This window comes from Sceloporus occidentalis, unplaced genomic scaffold (genome assembly GCF_023333645.1).
Source record: "Sceloporus occidentalis isolate IW3139 unplaced genomic scaffold, rSceOcc1.0.p SCAF_5, whole genome shotgun sequence".
Classification (NCBI taxonomy): Eukaryota; Metazoa; Chordata; class Lepidosauria; order Squamata; family Phrynosomatidae; genus Sceloporus; species Sceloporus occidentalis.
Genome location: NW_028316985.1, coordinates 71235393 through 71261424, shown reverse-complemented (window position 1 = coordinate 71261424; position 26032 = coordinate 71235393). Strand labels below are relative to the sequence as shown.

The window sequence follows — 26032 nt, the reverse complement described above, 5'->3', positions numbered from 1 at the left end:
TGAAAGCTTATCTGAAACCTGTTTTGCTGGTATATTTCTTTACTTAACTTTATTCTCTCTTCCAGGGAATACACCCAGTCACTGACTATGGATAAGAAAAAGAAGGTTTTGATCCTTGGATCAGGATACGTCTCTGGGCCTGTGATAGAATATCTCACAAGAGACCCTAACATTGAAATAACAGCAGGTATGTAAGACTGTGACCCTAAAATTGCAAATTAACTGAAATAACCGAAATCACGTTTATTATATGTCAAGACTTCCTGTATAGAATACCCTTGCTGACTAGTGTCAGTGTTTCTTACACTTTATTATATGTACACTTTGTTTTTACATTTTATTGTATGTAAGGGCCATTGTGTGTGACTCATCAGAGAAGCTTCCATTCCTCAGGGAAGTATTTCACTCAATGAGGGGAGACTTCAGTGAAAACAACTGTCCTGGGTATGAAAGTTCATGGAATGATTACCCTGTAACCCACTTACAATTGACATAAGGATTGCCTTGCTTCTTATGCCACGTTCAGCAACCTGCTAAACTGGCAGTTGAAACTTTCTTCAACATTAGTGGTAGGACACTACACCTAAAGGCAAAAGACTAAGTTGAAGAGTACAGATCAGGTACACTGCATTTACCAATACATTCATGTTGTCTCTCAGTATTTGCTGCCTGGGGAAATTGTCTCTTTTTTCCTAATGGTACTGCCAGCCCTGATCCCTAACCATTGATTTTTTATAATTACAATATATCCACAAACTCCAATCCATCAACAGTGGGTTAAACAGAGACGATGGCTTCCTGGTACATGACACATATTATAACACTGGTTAATACCCCAGCTTCACGACACTGCGTTTAGCCAGTTTATCATATCTCCTTTCTAGTTTCTAGCCTGTGCACACTAGTTTCTAGCCTATTGTGGGAGAAAGGCGGGATATAAATCCTGGAAATAAAATAAATAAATGAATAAATAAATAGCCTGCACACACCACAATCCAAAACTCCTTCTACCATTGATATGGTCATCCATCCACCCTGGCCTTAAGCAATATCTTTCCATCTAGCTTTGTCCCTCAACAGTTAGTCTCAAAGATGCTCCAAGATGCTTTTGCATACTGATATTCCAGATTAACATGGCTGTGTCTCTGAATTCTATCCCCATTGATTTTTAGATCAATGTTCTAAGAAGATTATAGGAAAGTAGAAAGCAGAGTATATGCGCCAAGAGATTTGACCATGGATTTAATTTCCTCATGTATATCATGAATCTGGAATATGTAAATATTTTAGCCACTTCCTTGAAATTGAAGTAATCAGTAATTAGGGAACATACAATATACATATTGTATAATATAATGATGTGCTTCTAAACCTCATACTTCCCCATTTTTTGTATTAAAACTTTTTCAGAAATACAAATAAGGAATCTTGAGAATATGTTTTTGAGTTATTTCTTCGGGGTATTTTCTGGATTCCTGAGATTTCTCAACACTTTCCCATCAAACTCTTAAATTCTTTCCAGTCATGGGTGCTATAATGTAGAATGGATTTTTAGAAAGATTTTTTCATCCTCAGAGCAGCAATTCACACCAAAGTATTCCTATGAGTCATCTATCTACTACTACATTTCCCACCTGTGTTCTGCCTGATGCAGGCTGTAGGAATTGTTGGCTTGAATGGCTTAGAATTTCTAAGACCTAGCCATCTTTTCAGTCTTTCATTTGTTGATCTTCTTGATTTCTTTCCCCCCCAGCAGTTTCTCCGTTGAACCTTTATCCTAGAACAGGTACTGCTTTGCCTGCATGGATTAGCTTAGTTTTAGCGGGGTCTTGTTGGGAAGACATTATCCTCCTTGCACTCTTGTCCTTACCTTTATGCACTGGAAAATTCACATTTTGTTCACTGTTGTTGTTTTACAATAGCATTTCTCCAAACAGGGAAGATATTGCATCCTTTCTATACTTATACCCTCTTATATTTCCTTTGGGAGCCTCCTTTACCCGCCATCCCCTTCATAAATATTTACCTTGTTATAATGGCTGCCATGTCATGATAAGCCGTAATTTACTGTGATGGGTTTGGGCCTAGCCTTCTCCTGGGTGTGTGCTTTTTATTGCCACCACTTCCATCATGAAGAAGCTTTGGCATCCATTTTAGATTAACCACAGTTTAGTATTACGTGGTTGCTACTTAACTGGTTAAGTGTGATTTGCTGAAGCAAACATCTTAAACTATTGAGTCTTGTTGGTTTTCAGCCATTTGTAGAAAAGATAACCACAGTGTGTTGGTTTTGGATGGCATAATAAGATCTGACTAATCTAAAACAAGTGAAAACTTCCAAGTGCCTCTGTTCTAGAGGAAATGAGCACAGAGGCCTGTGGGCTTGTTTGTACCGTGGGCCTATGTTATCTACTGGGGTTTGGTTCCAGAACTCCCTGTTGATACCAAAATCCATGGATGCTCAATTCCCATTAAATACAATGGCATAGTAAAAAAAAATCTAGCCATGGATGATTGAATCCGTGGATTAAAAAAAACAACCTGTGGATATAGAGGGTAAACTAATTCTAAACTATGTACCTTTGAGTCAGCTAGATGTTCCCTTTTCCTTATTTATCAAAGTCTTACATGCATAGGTGCTATTAAATTGAGAATATTTGAAAGAGATTTATTTAATTTTTGTTCTTTTTAAGATTTAGCTGTGTAATTCTCTGTTACTGTGTTGCTAAGAATTTCCATTTGAACATATAAGTCTGTAATAGAAAGATGGTAAATGAGACTAATTCCTCTGCCAATTTTCTATCAATTCACTGACATTATTGCCATGAATCACATTTTGTTGCAAAACCCACATTTGGTAGGCCAAAACCATAGGCATCCTCCGTTGTTGTCACCTGAAAAGTGTAAACAGCGTTCCCAAATTCCAGCCATCTGTTATGTAGTCCCCTCCCCTTTTATCCCACCAAATATAATGTACTGGGGTAAAAATGTTGTTTGATCAAACTATGATGTAACAAAGCAGAAATGAAATTCCCTGGTTGTCAGTGGGTTGACCCCATTTGGGAGGACTCCGGAATTGTCATAGTGGTCAACATGTATTCTACCTTACATATACTTAACCAATTATATCTTAATCCTGTCCATCATCACATTAGAATTCTAACTGGGAACAGAATCTTTTTTTCACAGCTCATGTTGATAAAAAATAATCCCAGTGCATGAGGGTTATAAAGCATTCATGTTCCATCTTATCTATAGATTTCGAGGTGGCTTAAGGAAGACAGAGGGTTTTCTTTGGTGATGAGCTGCATATGAAACAAGTTGACTGAGAAAATATGGATCAATTGTTTAGAAACCACTTTAGAGAAGATTTGAGTTTATTTGTTGAAAGTTCAAGAGAAGAATTTTTTCATGTGTATTTCAGCTGCTGTTTTTGCTCTTTAACAGTATCCATCATGAAGAAACAGCTTGAACAGCTGGCGAAGAGATACATGAATGTTGCTCCTGTTGTTGCAGATGTCACTGAAGATGAGGAGAAATTATCATCTATGGTGAAGAAACACAATCTTGTTATTAGGTCAGTTTTCTGGCACTCATGTCAAAACCCTCAGTAACTGCTAATGGCCACTCTGGGATGTGCGAAGATGTATCTTGATGAGTCAGCCATGCCATTTAGGTGGCAATGGGGAGGAATTGTTCCATTTTGTTTGTCATTTATTTTCAAAACCACTCCCTATAGCAGAATGGTATAGCTATCAATGCATTGTTTAAAAATAAAATCAAAACATAAAAATAGAATTGTAAGGTGGTTAAAAGTGTGTGTGTGGGGGGGAGAACATGTAGGGTAATGCCTTTAGTATTAGACTAGAATTCTGGGAGATCAGGGTTCAAATCTTTACTTAGCTAACAAATCTACTAGGTGACTTTGAGCACATTGCACTTTCTCAGTCTCAGAGGAAAACAGTGACAAACCTCTGAATAGATCTTGCAGAGTTCACCTTAGGATCCCCATAAGTCAGAAATGACTTGAAGCACACTACATCATCCTCTTCAACTAGCTAAAAACATTAGTGAATTTCAAATGCTTCAACAGATAAAAATAAATGTATTGACCTGGCACCAAATACTATGCTGTGTCAGCACTAATCCTTCCTCTTTGGAGTGGGCAGGCTATTCTAGAACAGTGTTTCCCAAACATTCCTGGTCTTTTGTACTTCACTTCCCAGAAACCCCAGCCAGATTAGTCAGCAGTCAGGAATTCTGGGAGCTTAAGTCCAAAACATCTGGAGGAGCAAAGTAGTCTAGGGGAAATCCTAAATTCAAACACTTCCTTTTCATTTTACAATTTTTAAGATGACTTTTCATTTACATGTGTTTAGATTGAATAGGGCCTTTTTTTGTTACACTAGAGTGTTAAGTGGTTAAACAAGAATGATTGTGGTATTGTGTAAATATTAAGTGGTATCACTTTTCATATTTTTGTTATTTTTCCACCCATCCAAGCACATATATAATAATCTGATCTGCAAAAATAATACTTCATGGATCTCATACTGTAGACATAGTCCACAAAAGCTTATGTAATAGTAAATTTGTATAGTCTTTAGAGTGCTGCAAGACTGTTTTTGCATTCATATCAGAGCAACATTGCAAACTCACATCTCCAGAACTGGAATTAAATTGTCATCCATAGACCATACTATGCCTGGCTTTTGTGTGTGTTGAGAAACTAAGGGTGCATCTATTCTACACTGTCAAAAGAATGCAGTTTGACACCCTTGTAACTGCTGTAGCTCTATCCTGTGGAATCCTGGGACTTGTCATTTTGCAAGGTTTTTAGCTTTCTCTGCCAAAGGTGTACTGGTGCCTCACAAAATTATAAATCCCAGGATCCTGTGGCACCATGGCAGTTAGAGTGGTATCAAACTGCATTATTTCTACAGTGTAGATGCACCCTTAGCTGCACAGGTTTGCACCTTTGGTGACAAGGAAGGAGCTCATGAATTTCAAGTGTCCAGCTTTTTTCCCATTTTCTCTTTAGCTTGCTCCCTTACTCATTCCATCCTTTGGTTGCTAAGAAGTGTATTGAGAGCAAAGTGAATTTGGTGACTGCCAGTTATCTGACACCAGCTATGAAAGAACTGCAGGAAAGGTAGGCTCTCCTGAATATTTTAAGCCTCAGGATTTCTCATGTATGTCTTGTAACATGAAACTAGAGCACTATTTACAGAAACGGTATCACTGGGACCAATACACTGGGAGTCCCACGCTTGCTGCATGACTTTGGAGCATGTACAGTGGGACCTCGATACTTGTGGATTTGTGATCCGTGGATTTGAGCATCCGTGGACGGCAAGCCCATGCTGTTCCCAATGGGACTGAAGTCCTTCCTTCCTTCCTTCCTTCCTTCCTTCCTTCCTTCCTTCCCTCCTTCCTTTCCCTCTGAGGCTTCTGCCCCAGACTTGGCTTTGGAGGTGGAGGCTGGAGCCCCATCAGCCAGAGGGAGCTGGAGCTGGGGCTGAGGCTTGGGTCTCAGAACCTCTTGACCCCAGGCCCAACACCCTAAGTCCCTGTGCTGGCTCTAGCTCCCTATGGTTGACGAGGCTCCAGCCTTTGCCCCCCAAAGCCAAGCCTGGAACAGAAGCCTCAGAGGGGCAAGAAGGAAGGGAGGGAGGGAGGGAAGCAAAAATGGAAGTAAGGAGGGAGGAAGGACTTCAGTCTCATTCTCTCTAATGGCTATACAGCCACATGGCCGCCGTGCCATTGGGGTCTATGGGACTTGAGCATCTGCAGATTTTGGTATCCGTACGGGAATGGGGGGGGATCTGGAACAGATCCTCCGCAGATACTGAGAGCTGACTGTAATTAACTGTTCATCGTCATTTCTCTTTCACTGGTCCCCCTTGCAGCACTAGTGGTACAGGACCTATAAGGCTATCTTAAAGGAAGCTAGATTAGTTTTATACTTGCTGCTGAAAAGGGGCCATGGGGGGGCAATGGAGGAGAAACATGTGGGTTCTAAATTTGGCTCAGCTGGTTGTGGGATTCTGGAAACAGTAGTCCAAAAAACATAATTTCTGAAATTGCAGGAATAATTTTTGTACATTTGCCTAAGATGAAGCGGGGAGTGTACAGTCCACAGGCAGCACCCTGGGGCTGTTTTTATGGCCCAATCAACAAAAAGTGTTTTGGTCCCCAAGGCCTTTCCTGGATCTGAAATGGCCTTGACACTGCTTCAGGTGCAATTAAGGTGTAACTTTTCGTTTTTACTTTTCCTTCCTTCCTTTATTCCTTTCTTTCTTTGCAATTGATGCTGCTATCCAAGATCCACTGAGGGCCAGAGTTGGAGGGAATTATTGCCTGGCCCAGAACCTTCAGTGAATCAGGGTAGAGTAAAGATGGCCTGCTCCCCCTTACTTTGCTGAAGGGGATGTCCAGTGTGAGACATGGGGTACATCTATATTGTAGAAATAATGCAATTTGACATCACTTAATAGCTGTAGCTCCATCCTTTAGAATCCTGAGATTTGTAGCTTTACAAGGCCTTTTGCCTTCTCTGCCAAAGAGTGCTGGTGCCTCATAAAACTACAAATCCCAGGATGCTGTAGGATAGAGCCATGGCAGGTAAAATGGTATCAACTGCATTATTTCTACATTGTAGTTGTACCTATGGTCTTCTCCTCATAAGTGGACTTAATCAGTAGTATGCTGGTCTGTAGCAATGCCTCATTTTGGCCTTCCATTTTGAACCATGCTCCCCTTTGTTTTAGTGTTGAAGCAGCTGGCATTACGGTTGTCAGTGAAATGGGTTTGGATCCTGGTCTTGACCATATGTTGGCAATGGAATGTATCGATAAAGCAAAAGAAGTGGGTGCTACGGTAAGCTGAATAGACAAATTGAGTCTCTGAGCAGTGTTTCCATTTCCAACCCAAATAGTTCTGTCTTACGATGCATCTTTTTGTGTAGTGTTAGCTGTGGCCCATTGTATTCGCTTCCTTTTTTTCTGCGACTTTTCAAGTGGTCATCGTGAAGAGGCAGGATGATGGGAATTAATGTGATTGAATTCCCTTGAATGTGAAGTTCCATATATGATCATAATTCTACCAGGGTGATCTGAGTTCTACTGAAAATGATGGTTTCAATTAGCTGCGACTGCCATAAATCCCACTGACATTAATCCAGTGGTTAGTTCAAGTTAGGGTAGACCTTTAGAATCACTAGAATTCATGTAAGTGTTGGTTTACGAATACTCCATTGGATTCTCAAGTCTTCTCTAATTGGGGCTAATAATTAGATTATTTTCAATGGGATGTTAAAATCTTAAATATGCTTATTCAGAAGTAAGTTTCTCTCTGTTTTTAAGGGAACTTATTCCCAGGTGGCAGGATTGTGGCTTTAGTCATATTCAATTTTAATAGGGTAGAGATTAGGAAATATGTGAGTTTATATAGAGTGTTTTAAGTGTTTTTTTTTCTTTATAGCTAACATGTATGCATTCTGTTGAATACATGATTCTTTTTAAAAAGTAAGGATGGGGGGAGGAGAATAAAATATGGATAAATCTGAGGGAGTTATATAATGGGAAATAGAAAACAGGAAGAATAACAGATACGATAGAAAGGGAAAGGGTGACTTAACCCGTTGCTGCAGAATAAGCTGAAAATGTACACCTGAATGTCCAGTCTTAGTAAGTAAGCTAAAGAGGGTAGACTTAAAGGAGATAAAGGAAGTTAAACCAGAAGGGTTTTTAGAGGAATGTAGAAAGCATAGCTATAAGAAAGCAACAACAACAATAGGAGTAATAGAAGGGGGAGGAGGGTATAGAGGATGGAATAGATGTAATAAGATTATTAAAATTAAGTATTATTGTATCCCTCTTTTAATTTGTATATAATTTAATAAAGACTATTAAAAAAAAAGTAAAAAAAGTAAGGATAACCTATTACAAGTTAATTTATTGGTGTGTGTGTTTTAAATGAGAATTTGCACAATGGACTCATATAATGCTTAGGTGATTTTCTGTAGAGATTTATTATAATAAATAAAAGTGACTCAGTGACACAGACCTGAGCTGTACTAAATCAGCCTGCAGGACAACATGAAAGTTACTTTTCTGGACTGTAACTCCCAGATTCATCCAGCTATAATTGCTGTTATCTATGATGGCTTTAGGTTTCTTGAAGCTGTAGTCCCCCACCCAAATGTTTCCAAACTCTGGACCTTGTATAGCAGTGGTACTCAAACTCTCTTGGGTGTCCCTCTTTACAATCATATGCAGATGTTGCACCTCCCTGCACTCGACATAGTATATGAATAAAAATATTTTGTTTATTTAGTGTATTTTCATGTATATTCATATTTTAACATTTTATAAGAAAAGAATATCATTCAAATTAGAACAGTTTTATTTAAGTAAATTCAATATTTAACTCAACGCGTGTGTGAATTTTACACATAAAAGCGTTTGGGAATTGAAGGAGGGATCAGGATCTCCAAGTCTCATGCCCCCACCCCTCGAGCAACTCTTGCACTCCCCCTGGGGGCTCCACCCCTCCATTTGAGAACCACTGTTGTACTGGATACTTTTAAATGAACAGAACGTAATGGAAATATTTTTTTCTTTCCACTATAGGTTGTATCCTATATTTCTTTCTGTGGTGGCTTGCCTGCTCCAGAATATTCTGACAATCCCCTGAGATATAAATTCAGCTGGAGTCCACAGGGAGTCCTGCTAAACACAATTCAATCTGCCACGTATTTAAAAAATGGACAGGTGAGGTAATGTGTGTATATAGCCATAGAAATGCAAGGATGATATGTAGCTAGGTTACATATTCATGGAGAATAGAAGTTTGTAATTCCAAGATCTTTACTGGGCCAACCAAAAGATAGTAAAATCTGTGTGGTCATCCTGGCTCTCTGATTTTCCTTACTCAAGGTGTTATAAAAAAGGAAGAGAAGTTTACTGGATGTGGAAGTTATGATAAGGGCTCAGTCTTGAATAGAAATGTAAGAGGATTTTTTGTTAGCTCATTTCATGGACTTGATAAGTCAACTAAAATCACTGGACATTTATTAGGGCCTCTGTGCTCAACTGAGGCAATCCAGGATTGGACATTTCCACACAGTAGCTTTTTTTCTAAAGCAAAGGGCCCTTCTGACCAGAATCCATCATGAATAGTTGCATGGTAGTTTTCATCACTGTAACATGAACCAGAAGTCAGAGAGTTTGCATATCATCATCATTTATTTATATAGTACCATCAGTGTACATAGTGCTGTACAAAGGAATACAACAACGGCCAGCCCTGTCAAAGGCATATAGTCTAACACCCCCCCCCCCACACACACACACACATACACAGAGAGAGAGAGAGAGAGAGAGGACGTGTAATAAAAATATAAAACTAATGCAATACAGTTGTAAAACAAATTATTCACACAGAAATACAAAAAAATGATGCAATATGATATAAAGCAAATGGAAAAGTGCATATAATGAAAATATACAAGATAATAAAACAATATATTTGTATCTGCCTTCCAAGTTGTCTGTTTGACTTATGGTGACCCAATGAATTTCATAGAGTTTTCTTAGGCAAGGAAAACTCAGAGGTGTCTTTGCCAGTTCCTTCCTCTGAAATATAGCCCACAGCATCTGATATTAATAGTCTCCCATCGAAGTACTCATCAGGGCTGACCCTGCTTAGCTTCCAAGATTAAACAGGATCTTGTTAAACTAGAATTTCAAAAGCTTTAGCAAACAAAAAAATTTTTCATTGAGATTTAAATCGACGAGGGAAGGAGTAGCCTTCAGACAGGTACAGTAGTTCAATTTCCTTTTTCAGGCTGCATTCTCGGTTCAGAACAAGCCTGCAAACAAGGGTCTATAACACCCATATATCCACTCCCGGTTGCCTGCAGTATATAATGAACTGGATTTGTGCCATTCTACTAGAGTGTGTAAGGAAGAACCCTAATAAATGGCATGGGGGAGTGTGCATGTGCTCATTTCAAAACAGTCAAGTTTTTAATTTTCCTTTAGAATGATCAGAGGCCATGTTGTATTCTAGATGTTATTGGACTGAAATCAGTCCTTGCTAGCATAGACACTGGTATGTGATCCTGTGAGTTGCCATCCAGCACATCTACAGGCCACTAGTTTAAACCTTCACCCAGCCTTTGTAAAGTCAGGGTAGTCAGCAAAGAGTGACAAATAACGTGAGTCTTTTTTCCTTTGAGCTTTTATTTTTGTTGTTGTTGTTGTTATTGGTTGCAGTTTATTTTTTACACTGTGGATTGTTACAATCCAAAAGTGTTCACTGGCCAGGGCTTTTAATTCCAACAGGACACAAGATGAGGCTCATTCTGTGATATTTATACAGACTTCACTACCAAATGGAATTTGTCTTAGATTGGTAAAATGCTTAGTCTAATATGGTCACTTAGAATCCAGTGAGATTAAAGAATCAAGGCTCAGAAGCCTAAAAGTGAGTTGGTGTTGCTGTAAATATAAGGAGCCTGTGCATTGCCTTCTCAATCATGTAATCAAAATCAAGTTTGAAGCGTATCAAGAGGTAGATATACTTTACGCTTTGCTCTGCTAGAATTGTTTTTGTAATTGATTAGTGTAATCTCTGAAAATAACCCTTTGATGGAAACAAATGCTTTCAGATTTGTATTTCCTCCTGATTTTTAAACAATTCTTATGATTCAGCCGTAAGCTTTCTGTCACTTGCAAAAAGCAAGAGGAGGGGATTCCAAAAATAACTGGGAAAGAAGAAAAAATTGAAACTATAATGTGAAAATAAATCAAACACACCTTAAATGAACTCTAGCTAAGCTTGACTTTTTGCATGGTGTTTAGTTCTTGTCTTCTCTTTCTGCAGCTTTATGACAGTGACATGATTGCTGAGTTCTGATCTATGTAGAAAGAAATGTAGAAAGTTAAAAGTATGCTGCAGAAAGGAGAGGCTTTGAGTCTTTAGCTAATTCTCTCATTCTGAGTGGGTGGGAACCTGTAATCTTCCAGAGGACAAACTAGTACTCCCGTTATTTGTCAACATTGGTTAGGCTGGCAGAAGGCGATAGGGATTGGAGTTTGGAAAATCTGAACTCTGGAAAATCACAGGTCCCCTAATCCTGATCTATATAGTTTTAAAGGACTTTCTGTTAAATGGGTGATGGATTTGTGTGGAGGCCATATATTGGGCGTCTGGGGGGAGGACTGGGTGGTAAAGATAGGTTGGAATTGTGTAGGTGCTGGGTTCTCCTGCGGCAAGCACTATTGATCTGGAAGGAAGCGCTGCCGAAATGGCTTTCTGTATTGTTGTGGGAGGTGTGTGTTTGTAAAGAGGAATTATAGTGCCCTGTCCGTAATTATAGTACACTTACATGATTGTTGTTTTTCACAATCCTTAGATTATTAATATTCCAGCCGGAGGAGCTGTGCTTGATTCTGTTACTGTCATGGATTTTTTCCCAGGATTAAATTTGGAAGGTTTTCCAAACAGGGACAGTACAAAATATGCTGAACCATATGGTATTCAATCAGCTCACACTCTTTTAAGAGGAACTTTACGATACAGGGTAAGTGTGCTTGGTACTGTAGAAGACATGATTGTGTACAACTGGTGTAAAATGCATTGCTACCAAAGGATGGCCCTTCTGTTAAGCAGAGAGAAGTTTCACCTTAGGCTGTTGCAGCAATCTTCTAATTCCTTTCAACCTGTTTGGCTGTTCTGCCTGTGCTGGGTAACAGAACCATGGGTGCCATAGACCCTGTCCTGTTCCTCTAACGTGGTATGATTGGGTTTGATGAGTTGTGATGGAGGATGCTACTGCATATGAACATTGGAGTATGATTCAATTGGCAGTCTGGTTATATGTGGAGTAGGTGAGAAGACAGCATCTTATCCTTTGCCTTAAACAGCAAACTACCTTGGGTCAGCCAAAGTTTTACTTATTATGAGAAAAGCTACTTGTTCTTCATTCTATTTTTGCTTTTCCTAATGGTCTGACAACATAAATCTTCATCTTTGTTATATAAATCACTGATATAGTACTCGTTAGCCTACTAGATTGTGTAGGCAGCATTGTAGCAGAAATGTGTGTTTATGCAGGATTGCAAAAGCAGTCCTCAGAATTGATACAAATAACTTGCTGCCTACTGTAGGAAGTATATATCCATGGATTTTTTTATCCATGGATTCAAGTATCCATGGTTTGAAAATATTTGAAAAAAGTATAAATTCCAAATAGCAAACCTTGATTTTGTCATTCGATGTAAGGGACATCATTTTGCTGTGCCATTGTATTTAATGTGACTTGAGCACCCATGGATTTTGTTATCCATAGGGGGTTCTGGGATCAAACCCCAGTGAATAACAAGGTCTCACTGTATAGGGAAACACAGAAAGGCTGTTAAGAGAGTAGCCTCTTTATTTGATTTCACATGTTACTTCTTAGCATTTTGCTTTACCCACAAGTAAGGGCCTTTGAGAGTATCTTCTTATGTTCTTAAATTCTATGTAATTTTCTGACATCTTCTGTCTGTCTTCCCAGGGTTATTCGAAAGCCGTAGCAGGCTTTGTGAAATTAGGGCTAATCAGTCCAGAGCCATGTCCTATGCTGAGTGCAACAGCACCATCTATAAACTGGGTGAGTCTTGCTCAGGACCTTGGGAAGGCTTCTGCTGACACTAAGCTGATAAAAAATAATATTCCATTTGGGCCTGCCACACCTATAATTATTTTGGAATCTGGTGTGTGTACAGCAGGGGGCTGTGCTGGGATGATGGTTTTCTTCCTACTCTTTGTTAGCGAAGTTTTATTTGCACACCTTGTGGACTGCAGTTTTACCTGTTTTCCTAATGAGTCATCCTTTCTTTGATGTTACTTTAAATGGGACCAGTTTTTCATTTGTGCGCATGCGCGTGTACACACACACACACACACAGCTTTCCCTGCCCTGACAATCAAGGGGAAGAAGACTTGTTTCTGTTTGAAACAAGTCTTCGAAACATTACCCTTTCTGGATCCCCAGAATCCCTCAGTCATAAATGCCTCCTATAACCAAGTGCTGACAGCGAGATTGTTTTTTGTTCCAGGCCCTGAGCATCAAGGGATCAGGAGGAAAGCCAAGAAAGGACACAAGAGCAGAATGTGTCATAAATACTGAATTAATGATTACCCCCAGGATTATGTTCACTAGTCTTGTTATGTTCTTTGGGCCCTAAATCCCTATGCTATTAGGCCACTGTTGACCAGTCTCCAGTATTTCTTCCCCCCCCCCCCCCCCCCGGCAAGGTCCTGGAGCATGTTGTGGCTTTCCAGCTCCAGGAGTTCTTGGCTAAAATGGATTATCTAGATTCATTTCAGACTGGCTTCAGGACTGGCTATAGGACAGAGATGGCTTTGGTCACCTTGGTAGATGATCTACATCATGAACTAGACAAGGGGAGTATGTTGCTGTTGGTTTTTCTGAACCTTTCAGCAGCTTCAGCCATGGTATTCTGGGCTACCTGTCTGGGATAGGACTTGAAGGCACTGTTTTACATTGGCTCATGTTCAACATCCTGGCCATTGGTTTGGTCTGCAGATTTCAGATTTCAGTTCTGACCACCATGCTGTTTAACATATGCATGAGTCTGGAGCTTTGGGGTTTGTTTTCACCAATACTTAGTTCGATCTCTCTTTTACATTTGACTCCAAGAAAGCTGTTTAGAGATTAAACCAGTATCTCTTGTCAGTAATAGAATGAATGAGACCCAAACAGTTGAAACTTAATCCAGACAAGACAGAAATGTTCCTGGTCAGCCAAAAGGCAGATCAGGGAATAGGGATTCAGCTTGTGATGGCTGGGGTTATGCTTACCCTAAGATTGCTGGTTCATAGCTTGGGTATATTCTTGGATTCAGTTCTGAGCCTGGATGCCCAGGTTTTGGCAATGGCCAGGAGTGCATCTGCACGGTTACACTAGTGTGCCAGTTACATTCCTGCAGATGTCAGATCTAACTACAGTGGCACATCCCTTAATTACATCCCCTCTGAATTACTGTAATGCACTGTACAATGAATTGCCTGTTTGGAAGTTTCAGCAGGTTCAATATGCTGCAACTAGACCACTTATGCTGGTCTATGACCGTAATAAATTAATGATTGAAATTCAGCTAGACTACTGACCAGTGCTGATTATAGGGAGCATGTAACTTATTGCTGAAATGGCTTCACTGACTACTGTTCTGTTTCAGAGCACATTTCAGAATGATTTGTGATTTATAAAGTGTTATACAGCTTAAGTCCAGACTATTTGAAAGATCATATCTCCCTGTATAAACTCCCAGAGACAAGTTATTTGAGGATGACTTTCTCTTTATCGTACAGTCGTGCTAGTCTGGAAAATCAGTATGCAAAGGAATCTTGTAGCACCTTTGAGGCTAACTAAAAGATAGAGGTTGTACTTCCTCAGATGCATATGTTTCTGGTGAGGACATGGGAAAGAGCCTTCTTGGTTGCTCTTTTATGCTATGGATCTCCCTTTCAAGGCAGTCTCAGTTCCCATCTCCTCTTTTCTCCAGTCAGCAAAGACTTTAACTGGTAGTGGTAAATAGATGTTTTTATTTTAATATGTAATACGTTTTTTAATACATTTTAACTGTTCCAAATGAATATTTCAGTTGGATTGTTTAATGGTTTTAATTTTTTTGTTTTACCTATTCTCATGTAACAGTGTAAGCTGATTTGGGTCTCTTATTGCAAGAAAAGCAAGAGATAAATCAAATAAATTAATAAATTAAAAAAAACCTTAAATCAGACTTTTGGTATCAGCTGCACAGGTCAATTTCAAAATACTGTATTTTCCGGCGTTTAAGACAAGTGGGCGTATAAGACGACCCCCAACTTTTCCAGTTAAAACATAGAGTTTGGGATATACTCACCGTATAAGACTACCCCTCTTCCAAATAAATTTTTTAAAAAACATCAGATTTTATTTAATTCAAATGCTTATGACATGCAGGTACTTAGCAGGAAACCTTGTTATATACAAAGCCTGCTTGGATTGGTCAGCTTTCCCTGCCTGCCCAACCATCCCTGTCTCCAAGATTTTCTTCTACTGTACTTGTACAGCGCCGCCCTTGCTGCTTTCATACGGTCGCCATATATGGAGGAGATGCGGCTGCGGCTGCGGCTGCAGCCGTTTTTAAGCTCCCCCCACCATATGCGGCAACTGCAGATTTTCCAGTCTGGCTCAGAAGTTTCAGCACCTGCCCTATAAGACGACACCCGGCATATAAGACGACCCCTGACTTTTGAGAAGATTTTCCTGGGTTAAAAAGTAGTCTTATACACCAGAAAATACTGTAGTTCTTTGACTTTCAAATAGTTATACACTGGTTTGTAATTTCTTTTTACACCTAGAAAGACTTAATGTGCAAGTTACTTGGACTTCAGCAGACTGCCAGATCTGAAGATCTCCGTGATGCTGTCTACCACAAACTGAATAAGGATGAAAAGCAACTGGAGGCAGTGGAATGGTATGGCAGGAGATTATGTAGTTGGTCTAAATCTCTGCCCTTTTAAAGCTCTTTTCTAGCATCCTGGGATATGATACAAAACTGTAATTAAGCCCCATCCAAATGGATTTTAAAACTTGCATTGAGTGACTATGGGGGTATTTTCAGGCATCAGAAGAATTCCAAAATATTTCAGGAGATAAAAATGGCCCATGTCCACAGGGTGCAATCAAGATCAAGTTTGAAGCCTACCAGAAAGAAGACCTACCCAGCCTTCATATTTTGTTCTGTTTGATTTGTGTTTGTACTTGATTAGTGTCATCATAACAAAATATATCTGAAAGTATCCCTGTGATGGAAACAAAAAGTTTCAGAATTGTATTTCCACCTAATTTTTAAAAAAAATTCTCAGGAATCAACTGTAAGCTTTCAGTGAGTGGCAAAAAGCTGGAGGTGTAATACCATGAAATAGTGTGGCAGCAATGAGGAGCCAATACAAGGACACTGTGGCAGTAACCTATAGGTGGAGCAGAATTGTTAACGGTGATTTGCACCTACTTCACCTTTGTTGCTTTCATTAGCCAAATGTCTGTCCATGTTATGTGGTGGTATCCTGTCGTTCTTATGCGTTCCATATCTAAATTGATTCTAAAAAGATTGTTTGAATGTCCTGATCAGTGTCGTCATTTTCTCTGCCTTTCAGGTTGGGATTACTCAGAGATGAACCTGTTCCAATAGCAGACAGTATAGTGGGTGCACTGGCCAAGCACATGGAGGCCAAACTGTCCTATGGTATGTGAAACACTCTCAGCTTCCAGACTGACTGGATTTGTTTTCTCATTGTAACTCCTTAGGATAGGGGAAGAGGAGAACCAAGGCAGAAAATCAAAGGGTTGCTTTTTTGAATTCATATATTTTTAACAAAACATTTTCAAGCTGTGGATAGTTGAATCCGTGGATACAGATGGGTGACTGTAACTTGCTGGTATACATCCCAAGGGTCCTGATAGTATGAATGCTAAGGATCAGGTGTCATAGTGACGGAGCTATAGCTATGGCACACTTTCTCTTTTTGTTAAGTAAGTTTTTAAAAATGCTTTCTCAAGTAAAATTTCTAAATGTGAAGTTGAAGCCTTTCATGGCCTGCATCCATAGTTTTTTGTGGGTTTTTGGGGCTATGAGGCCATGTTCTAGAAGAGTTTTTTTCCTGACGTTTTGCCAGCAGCAAAAACCCACCAAAAACTATATAATTTCTAGAATTTGATAATAACTGCAAGCAGTAAAGAAAAGTAGAACTTCTGCATTCTAAGACATTATTAATCTAATGACAAGGAAGGTGAATATCCCGTACAAATTATGAATAATCCTGACATACCTGGATAGTTATCACCAGAGCACTGAAATGTCTGGACTGTTTATGTAATTAGTATAACAATCTTTTGGAGGGGGAAAAAGATAAGGTTTTTGTTTATGATGAAAAGCAAACTGTAGGAGGATAAGAGCAGGGTATCTTAAAGCACATTGGGTTGAATTTAGGTCCTGTGCAGATTATGAAACAGTTACATAGGTTGCTACTGAAGCAGCAGCCTATCCTCCGTGTAAAATTCTTAAGTTTAGATTTTGGTCTTTTCTTTCAGGCCCTGGAGAGCGAGACATGATAATTATGAGGAATGAAATAGGACTAAAGCATCCCTCTGGTCATTTGGAGGATAAATATGTCAGTCTTGTGGTGTATGGTGATGATAAAGGCTATTCCGCCATGGCAAAAACTGTAGGGTACCCGACAGCCATTGCAGCAAAGATGGTTCTAGATGGTATGTATGAGTATTTTTATGTTTACTGAGGGGTCTCTGAATATAAAGTTACTCAGTCAGGTAGTGGGGTATTGAAATACTTCCTGGAAAACATTTTGTTTGTGTTTGGCGAAGTTGGTCTTTGATTTTGTTACTCTGTGCTATGAGCCAGTTTGGGGAGAACACAGAAAATAAACAAAGGCCAAGATGCTACATTGTTATTGTAAGTTTGATGGAACTCCATTATTGTCTACCCCAAACCTGCCTTTGCAGTTGGGCAGCACCTTGGCCAAAATATTCCTGAGGCACTGGAGACTCATTGGGGCCCTGCCACAACTGTTTGTCCCAACGCACCCTGGGATCAAGAAAGCTCTGTAGACATTATTTCCCAGCACCCTGATTCCCAGCACCTCAGGAACATTTTGGTTGGGGTGCTGCCAGAATGTGATGGTAGGTCTTTGAGGTCACATTCATGACAGTAAATATAAATTCCCAGTAGTTAGGATACCATAATAATAGCATATAGTAATATAATACCATATAGTAACTGTTTAGGATAGCAGCTAAAATATCCCAATACGTGCGACACATTTACTTGTGAATGTGTTTTATAAGTCTCATGTCCATCCCAGTCTCATTCCCATAGAATATCTCCATTCGTATTTCCAATAGTCCTGTATGTTTTTATTCCCCTTATTTCCATTTAAGATTAACTGTTTTGGTTCTTGAAGAACCATGATTTTTCTAGTATCCCTGTACATACATACTGTATATACTTATGTATAAGTCTATAAATTTTAGTTAAAACGTTGGCCTCAAAAACCTGAGTCGCCTTACCTGTGGGTCAGTGTAAGTACTGTACTTTAACTTTTATTTTTTTAAAAAAATAAATAAGTAAAAAGGAACTATGCACTGCTGAAAGTAACTGGAAGCACTGAATCCCTCCTCCTGCCCCCATCCAGCCATCCTTTAGGATGAGCACAAACAGTTATGCCTGCTGGAATTTTGTAAGTTCTTTGGCATTGTTTTCCTTTGCTTCATCGTTTAGATCCTTTGTTACATGACCTTAGGTTTTACCCATGACTTATTCACGAGACATATCAAAATCCATAATTTTGGTCCTAAATCCTGCCCTTGACTTATACATGAGGTCAAGTTATAGTCAAAGTATAAATTGTAATATTTTTACCTTAACTTGGAGAAGTCAATGTCATTGTTTTGTTTGAGAAGGCTGTAGCTTCATAACATCAATGTTCCACAAGTTATTATTTTGTGTTGTCTCTCTGAAAGTATCAGATTAAAACAACAACACATTTTTCATTCGTATTTTAGGTGAAATTAACAGCAAAGGCATGGTCATCCCATTGACAAAGAACATATATGGACCAATACTCCAACGTATTCAAGCTGAAGGCATTTCCTACAGTACCCAGAGTGTTATCAAGCAATAAAGGGAGCTTCATCTCTCCCCCCCTCCCCAGGATCTAGTTTTCTATGAACAATTGGCAGCTTGGACATAATTGCTTATGGGCCTCTGTTCTCTGGGAAATCTATAGGACCATTGAAATTAAGGGAGCCGTACTGCCGCAGTTCTGCCACACTCTTGTGAATCTCTAAATCTTTTTCAGTGAAGCTTGCACAATATAATTTCCTGGTGGATCATGCCCTGTAGCTTTTCTTTAAAGTTGCAGTCCAGGCCATACATATCTGGAAGCAAGTTTTTTCCCCCCAAATTAGCAAGTCTCCATCAGTGAGGCTTAGATTTCTAAGTAGCTTGCACTACAGAATTACTTGTAAAGCAGGGGTGTGGAATGAATGGCTATCCATATATTTTGGGGCTCCAGCACACACTGGCTCCAGGCAGTATGCCCAATGGTTACTGGAGTTTGGTCAAACTATATATGGAGGGACATAGGTTTCCAGTCTCTGTTTTAAAATTTTTGTGTAGATAACAGAAATTCCATCATAATATGGGGCCTATTTGCCTTCAAAGCCAGAGAACCTTTTGACAGTACATGGGCATCTTAAAACAATGCTAAATGTTTTAAATCCTATCTTAAGTGCTGAGAATTTGCTAAGTCTGTTAAGTTCAATTTTTTAAAAAAATAGAATAGTCTCCCTTGAAATATAACACTGGCAGCAGAAAGTTGTAATATTTATAAAGCCAAATTTTGATAGTTTCCCCATTCCATTAATTCTGTGAGTCTTAGGTTCCAAAATGAAAATTGGATTACAGTTCCTAGACTCTCTCATTGTTGGCCATGCTGGTTTTGACTTCTTGGAGTTGGAGTCCAATGGCAGCTAGGATCCATGCTGGGGATCCACTGTTTTATTGAGTCAGTCTGAGGCCTCAGTTTTTAGACTGTTTCCTCTGAAGAATCAGCATTAAAATTAGTAAACTCCATCTTCTAAAAATGTATATGGAATAGCTTCCCACTCCCACCCTCAATGAGTCAACTTTTGTAATCATTTTTTTACTCAGTCCATATGCATAATGGGTTTATCATTACTGTGCCGTCCAACAAATCTCAGTAGTAATGACTGCATGTTTGCAAGCAATGAAGCCAAATGTATATTGGACTCACTTATGAGATGGTACTCAACAGCGGTCTCATCATGAGCTTTTCAGAGTTTATTCTACCTATTCATATCCAGTTAAAGAGTCTTGGGTCTCAGGATGGGAAAGACTTCTGCCAGAGGTTCTGAAGAACTTCTGCCAGCAAGAGAGAGAGAGACAGATATGTACCATTCAGTCTTGTTGTCTGAAAATAATTTTATGGTCAAGGAAACTAATCCGTTTATTAGTAAAAGAGAAGCTTTTCTTAATGTGATTTACAATACCTAGAAAATTATGCCAGAAATATTTTTGTATGAAATGAAAATCTGATTATAATATTATTGTTATAGACAATTCAGTAATATATGAGATCTTGACAATATTTTCTCTATCTTATATGATAACTTTAATTCCACATTTGCCAAATGTTGTGTTGTTTGAAACTACTGGTATGTTTCAATCTACTGGATAGCTAAGTAATAGTATACTTAGCTATGGGAAGGTAGCTGATTTATAGTCTGTAGGTAGCATTTGCTAGTGGAATATCTCCATTTTCTTTTCCATTTATATATCAGCCTCACCCAACCTGCATGCCTCCTGATATGTTCTACTGTAGTGCTCATTGGTTGGTCTTTACCAGGATCTTTCCTTGTTCCATACTTGGAAGACATCACAATAGGTTAAGGACAGGTCTTGCAGTGCATATGCCATTATTTTCAGGAAATCCAAAGTATTCTTGTTCTGTAACTGCCCTTTCATTTAATTATATCAAAACAAAAATGAGATCATTTGAGCATGGTGGGATTTATCAGTGATGAGAGATGCATCTCATCTTCTGATCTTTGCCACATGTGTGATGATTGTCTTAAATGGAAACTTTCTGGATGCAGCCAGATATCTAATACTTCCTATTCAAGATCACTCAGGTTTTGAAAGAAAGGTCTCTTTGCTCCAGCCATGGGGAGTGGGAATGAGGTGGGAAAAGAGCACGTGTTTGGTTGTGCATGAAGGAAGAAAGAAGAATGTGCAGTCTGTGCTTCCACATGCTCAGATGAACACTGCTTCAAACTCCAGTGGCTAAAAGGAGGTAAACATGAACCAAAGTGTCTTCTGTACTGTGCTAAAGTACTGTGCCTTGCCATTTCATCCCAGCTGTGCTGATCTTTCTTCCTGTCCCCTTTGTTCTTCTCATATAGTTGAAAAAGTTAAAGACTTTGTTTCCTTCAATAATCCCACTTACTTTGATGACAGTTTGGGGGTAAGCAGTTGTGAAACATCTTGTCATAATAGTGCAGTCCTGTCCATATTTATTCAGAAGCAAGTTCTCTTGTGTTCATTGCATCCCTAGGCCAAAATTCCATTGTGGCATTACACTACCATAACTGGTTTACACTAATAATTGTACTTTTACTTACTTTCATAAAGAGGTATCCAGTACCCCTTTACGCAAACATTTGCCTGACTTTCTAAAGAGGTATCCGGTACCCCTTTATGTAAACATTTTCCTGCAGTAAATTAGGCAGTTCCACTTCGAGGTACTAAAGTGACTCGCACATCTGGATTCTCATTGATATCAGCCAAGTTTGGCCTTAAATTAAATCTGCCTGTATTGTCTGGAATAGGTCTGTATGCGCACAAATAAGGAAAAGAAACCCAACACAAGTACCACTACATTTCAGCCTGTTCATTGTATGAACTTGTCTAGTCTGGTTGTTGGGAGGTATTATGTACACCAGAGTAGCTCATTTGCTGATGTGGTTCAGTTTTAAATCTAAATACAGGCCAGCTATCTGGACTGTCCAAAGCAAATGTTGACTGCTGGGAAACAGACTTTTATCTTTCTATAAGTTCAAGTTAACGTTTATTGTAGGAGCCAAAGGCCATGACAAAAAGAGCTTATCAAAAAGCATAAAACATTTAAAACAAAAGACACAGAATACAAAGGACAAAAAATGTCCCAACATTTAGTGTGCAGTTAAAATAGTTAACTGTTAAAAAGGACAAAAGGAAAAAGAGACATCTTTCCTGAATATTAGTAAACATATACAATAAAATCATAAAATCTAATTAATACTTGGCGTCTCCATAGCAATTTATGGCAATTATTTTTAACTCTTTCTAATCTATTTTTCAGCCATGGCAAGAAGAGCCATTTTATGTGTTACATAGTCATTGGTATCACTCAAAAGGAATTGGACCGAATCAACAGTAGAGCTCCTACTTTTGTTTGTCAGCAAGGGTGTTAAAAATTTCTTTCTAGGGTTGCTGTACAATGGACAAATTAACAAGTAATGAACACTATCCTCCACCTGAGGCTGACTGCAGATGCATAGTCTGTTCTCAAAAGGCACTTCGTTGTAGCATCCATCTAGAACCGCAGTAGGCATTACTTGAAGTCGTAGCTCAGTGAAGGCAATTCTTAAAGTAGGCGACTTGAGTTGAGTCAAATATCTGGCTCTAAAATGTTCAGTTTTCAAAAAGGAGAACCAAAAGGAGAATTGTGAGTTCCTAATTGACTGCAGATTCTTGAATCAGTCCAAAAAAGGAATTCTCTTAATTGCCTTTTATCCATGCCAATAACAGTGTTCAGCTCAGAAAAGTTATATATTTGTGAAAGAATTTGAAAACTTGATTTCCAGAACTGGTTGTTGCACATTTCCAAGTAACAAAATGCTGGGAGACGATTAGTTGATACAGTAGCAATATGTTCAAAATATCTTATGTGTGTAAAATCTATTCTTGTTTTAACTGAGGGGCAGCCAAATTCAGTGCACAGAAAAGGTGCAGGAGTTCCATTTGGTAAAGTGCAGAGCTTTCGGAGAAATGTATTTTGCAATATTTCCAAGGCTTTGCCGGTGTGGATATCTGATCCCCATATTTCTCCACCATAAAGCATCTGGGCAATAACTTTGCTGTTGAAAATTTTCAAGGCAGGTTCAATCAACTGGCTGCCTTGGTTGTAATAGAATTTCAACAAAGCTCTGACTGTTTTGTCAGCTTTCAGTTTTACTGCTTCCCTATGGTTTTTCCAAGAAAGGGACTCACTGAGAACTATGCCCAGATATCTGAATAGTTGGGTTTGTTCTATATTATGTTGGTCTAGGATCTATTTGTGCTTTGGAGAGTTTATGCCGAATACCATTACCTTGGTTTTGGAGTAGTTTATTGACAAGTGTTCTTGCTGACAATAGACACTGAAAGCATTCAATAGATTTTTGAAAGAAACACACAATTCCAGTGGCAAAAATACTGGATGTACATGTCCAAAGAGGTGTATGGAAAGTCCTTTTAAGCAATATTTGGTACCTAGTCCAGTAAACTTGTGTGCAGGTGTTCAGCCTCCTACTTCTTTTGCCAGTGTGGGACATAAAATGTCCCCTCGCCAACTGGTAGTGACCTTTCTGAGAAGTCATCAAGCAGCTCTGGGATACTAACCAGCTTTAGTGAGTTTTGTTTAAGAACAATAAAAGAATCCACAATTCTTGCCCATCTTCTTTGCTACCCCCAAGCACCTACTCCCCAAACCAAAAGATGTCCTTTACTGAAGCTTTTCTGCTATATTACTAAATACTTCAAATAACAGAAAGGAACAACTGCAAGGTTGTTCCAGCCGTTACTGTGTGCCTTTGTAGCTGTTCCTTATTTCAACATACTTCTTTTGGAGCCCTTTCCTTAGGGCAAAAGTGTATTTTATGTATTTTGTCGCGTTTATACAGAAATCCGGTGCTTCTGCTATGGTGCCATATGAAATAAAAGCATTTGACTTTTGTTTGTGCTTATCTCTTTTTATTATGTTCAAAGCCCTCTGAGGACTGAAGGCAGTGTTTATATTTGGGCTTGTAAGCTGGGATGGGAAACTTTTGGCCTTTGTCTGATCTCTCATAGCCCTTGGCCTCATTTGACACGGGCCAATTCCAACCCTAGAACCGCAGTTGAAATTGTGGTGGTGTTGTTGAACTGTAGTTCCCAAAATATCTTATCATTAGTTATGTTTGCTAGGGCTTCTGGTAGGTGCAGTTCAACAATATCTGAATGGCTACATAATTCCCAGCCCTGATCTAGAAGGAGCAGCCCTTTCCATGGGAGGCTGCCAGATGAGAAGGAGGCAGGGAACAGAAAAGAAGGATGGGTCCCTTTTGTCTAGCCCTGTTTGCATGTGCCCCCTCCCCACAGATTATCCCAAAAGAGAATGACCCTGGACTCCCACACATCCAAGCTGAGTGACCCAGCTGAAAACTGCAACCAGAGCTTGCTCCTTGGTATGGTTTCTTGGTTTATGGAATGGGTGATTTAAATGAGTGGGCACACAAGTCATTCATTTGGATGAGACGTTACTGCAACTGTTTCGTAGCATACTCAGAACTTTTCTTTGGGGGGGGGGAGAGAAAGAAGAGGACATGCTGGGTAGGGCATAGGGCAGGGACATGGGGTTGAGGATAAGGGCAGAAGGGAGTGAGAAGTGTACCCAACAGCCTGGTCACCCCAATGAAGGGATGTCTAGTATGCAGTGCCTCCAAGGCAGTGAACCTCTCTTCATTGATGCGATCACAGTGAGAACCAGAGTTGTGTTCAAAGAATCTCTCACTCCCTGCAAGTTTTATGCCCTTCTCAACCAACTTACATATTTAAAAAAGTCTTCCCTTGAATATCACATCACAAATTATTTATAATAAATAACAAAGGTTTTATTTTTAAAAGATATTCTAAGGATACAAATTATCCTTCCTGAATAGAAGAAGCCAAACACAAAACCTGCTTTGTCCCTTGCTTACATCAGTGTCACTATCTCGACAAAAATTGGCAAAGGAGTAGGGTGGGGAAAAGGAGGGCTTAGGTTCCCCCATAAGAATTTTGTCTCCCCAATGCACTCTCCCTTCATTCCCATAGCATCGTAGTAAGTTACAACTTCCGTTGAAATTTTTGAAATAGTTTAGGCATACAAAGAAAAGCAGGGGAGGCAAGGGAGTCCAAGCACAGCAAACAGACTTCTAGGACATTTTTCACAGTCTTACTCTCTGCAATGCTTGAAATGTGTGAACTGCAGGGAAATTTCATTTAGTGGCCATAGTTCTAACAGGTGGAGGACAATGCCTTCATTTTGCTCCTCTCCATAGTTACATTCCCAGGAATCAGTAGCTCTTATTGTTTATACAGCAACAATTCATAGAATCGTAGAGTTGGAAGAGACCTCCCCAACTCCCTGCCATGCAAGAACTCTCAGTCAAAGCATCCCCAACAGATGGCCATCCAGCCTCTGTTTAAAGACCTCCAAGGAAGGAGACTCCACCACTCTCTGAAGGAGTGTGTTCCACTGTCGAACAGCCCTTACTGTCAGGAAGTTCCTCCTAATGTTTCCTTACTTCCTTCTCTTTTAGTATTCCTGACCACAGGAACTTCTCTAAGTTTACTGAAATCAGCTCTCCTAAAGTCTAGAATGTGTGTCTGACTATGCTTGGCTTCTCCTGTACAACAAACTCCAGGAGAACATGGTCACTTCCACCTAAGGATCCCACCACTTGCACCCTATTGACCAGGTCATCCCTGTTGGTTAGGATCATTGATGAATCTGCCCAAGTTAATGAACTAATAGGACAATCTCCGCAGATTTGTAGTGTCTGCCAAAATTGGTACCTCTCCAAAACTGGGCTTCTCATGTTTTTCCCAATGGCCTAATAAACACTGGCATTTAAGCGTTTAACAAAAACTTCAGTGGAGGGCTTCCATAAACATTCTATGCTGAAAATCAGTTATGAGAAGTTCAAGCTGTTCTGTTTCTGCACTTCAGTAGAGGAACAGAAACCAATCCAGTGTCTTAAACAGATATATTCACTTTATGGAGTACAGCAAAGCCTTTGACTTCATAGACCAAAAAAAGATATGGAATGATCCTAAAGACATGGGAGTGCCATTACATTTGATACTCCTCATGAGAAATCTACATAGGACAAGAGGCTCCTGTTAGAACAGAACAAGGAGAAACAGAATGGTTCCCAATTGGAAAAGGGGTCAGGACAGGCAAGGCTGCATTTTATCTCCCTACTTGTTCAACTTCTACACAGAAAACATAATATGATGAGAAGGTTTAAACTTAGCAGCAGGAGGAGGGACATCAAGAAACCAAGATATGTGTACATCATACATCATAGCCTTGGAACAATGACTAAGGA

General features: G+C 39.4%; 1 protein-coding gene across 2 annotated transcripts in view; it reads left to right on the top strand.

Moving 5' to 3' along the window:
* AASS (aminoadipate-semialdehyde synthase) overlaps window positions 1-23623 on the top strand; it is a 43050-nt gene extending 19427 nt beyond the window's left edge. The window contains exons 14-25 of one of the 2 annotated variants that reach the window (XM_089524368.1): window positions 66-187; window positions 1754-1786; window positions 3448-3577; window positions 5042-5152; window positions 6771-6879; window positions 8634-8774; window positions 11423-11590; window positions 12566-12661; window positions 15421-15536; window positions 16219-16307; window positions 17153-17329; window positions 18641-23623. In XM_089524368.1, coding sequence (XP_089380494.1) covers window positions 66-187; window positions 1754-1786; window positions 3448-3577; window positions 5042-5152; window positions 6771-6879; window positions 8634-8774; window positions 11423-11590; window positions 12566-12661; window positions 15421-15536; window positions 16219-16307; window positions 17153-17329; window positions 18641-18759 — 1411 coding nt within the window. In that variant the 3' untranslated portion in view covers window positions 18760-23623. The remainder of the gene's footprint in view (window positions 1-65; window positions 188-1753; window positions 1787-3447; window positions 3578-5041; window positions 5153-6770; window positions 6880-8633; window positions 8775-11422; window positions 11591-12565; window positions 12662-15420; window positions 15537-16218; window positions 16308-17152; window positions 17330-18640) is intronic. The other variant, XM_089524369.1, reaches the window with a different exon arrangement.
* Window positions 23624-26032: the final 2409 nt, after the last annotated feature.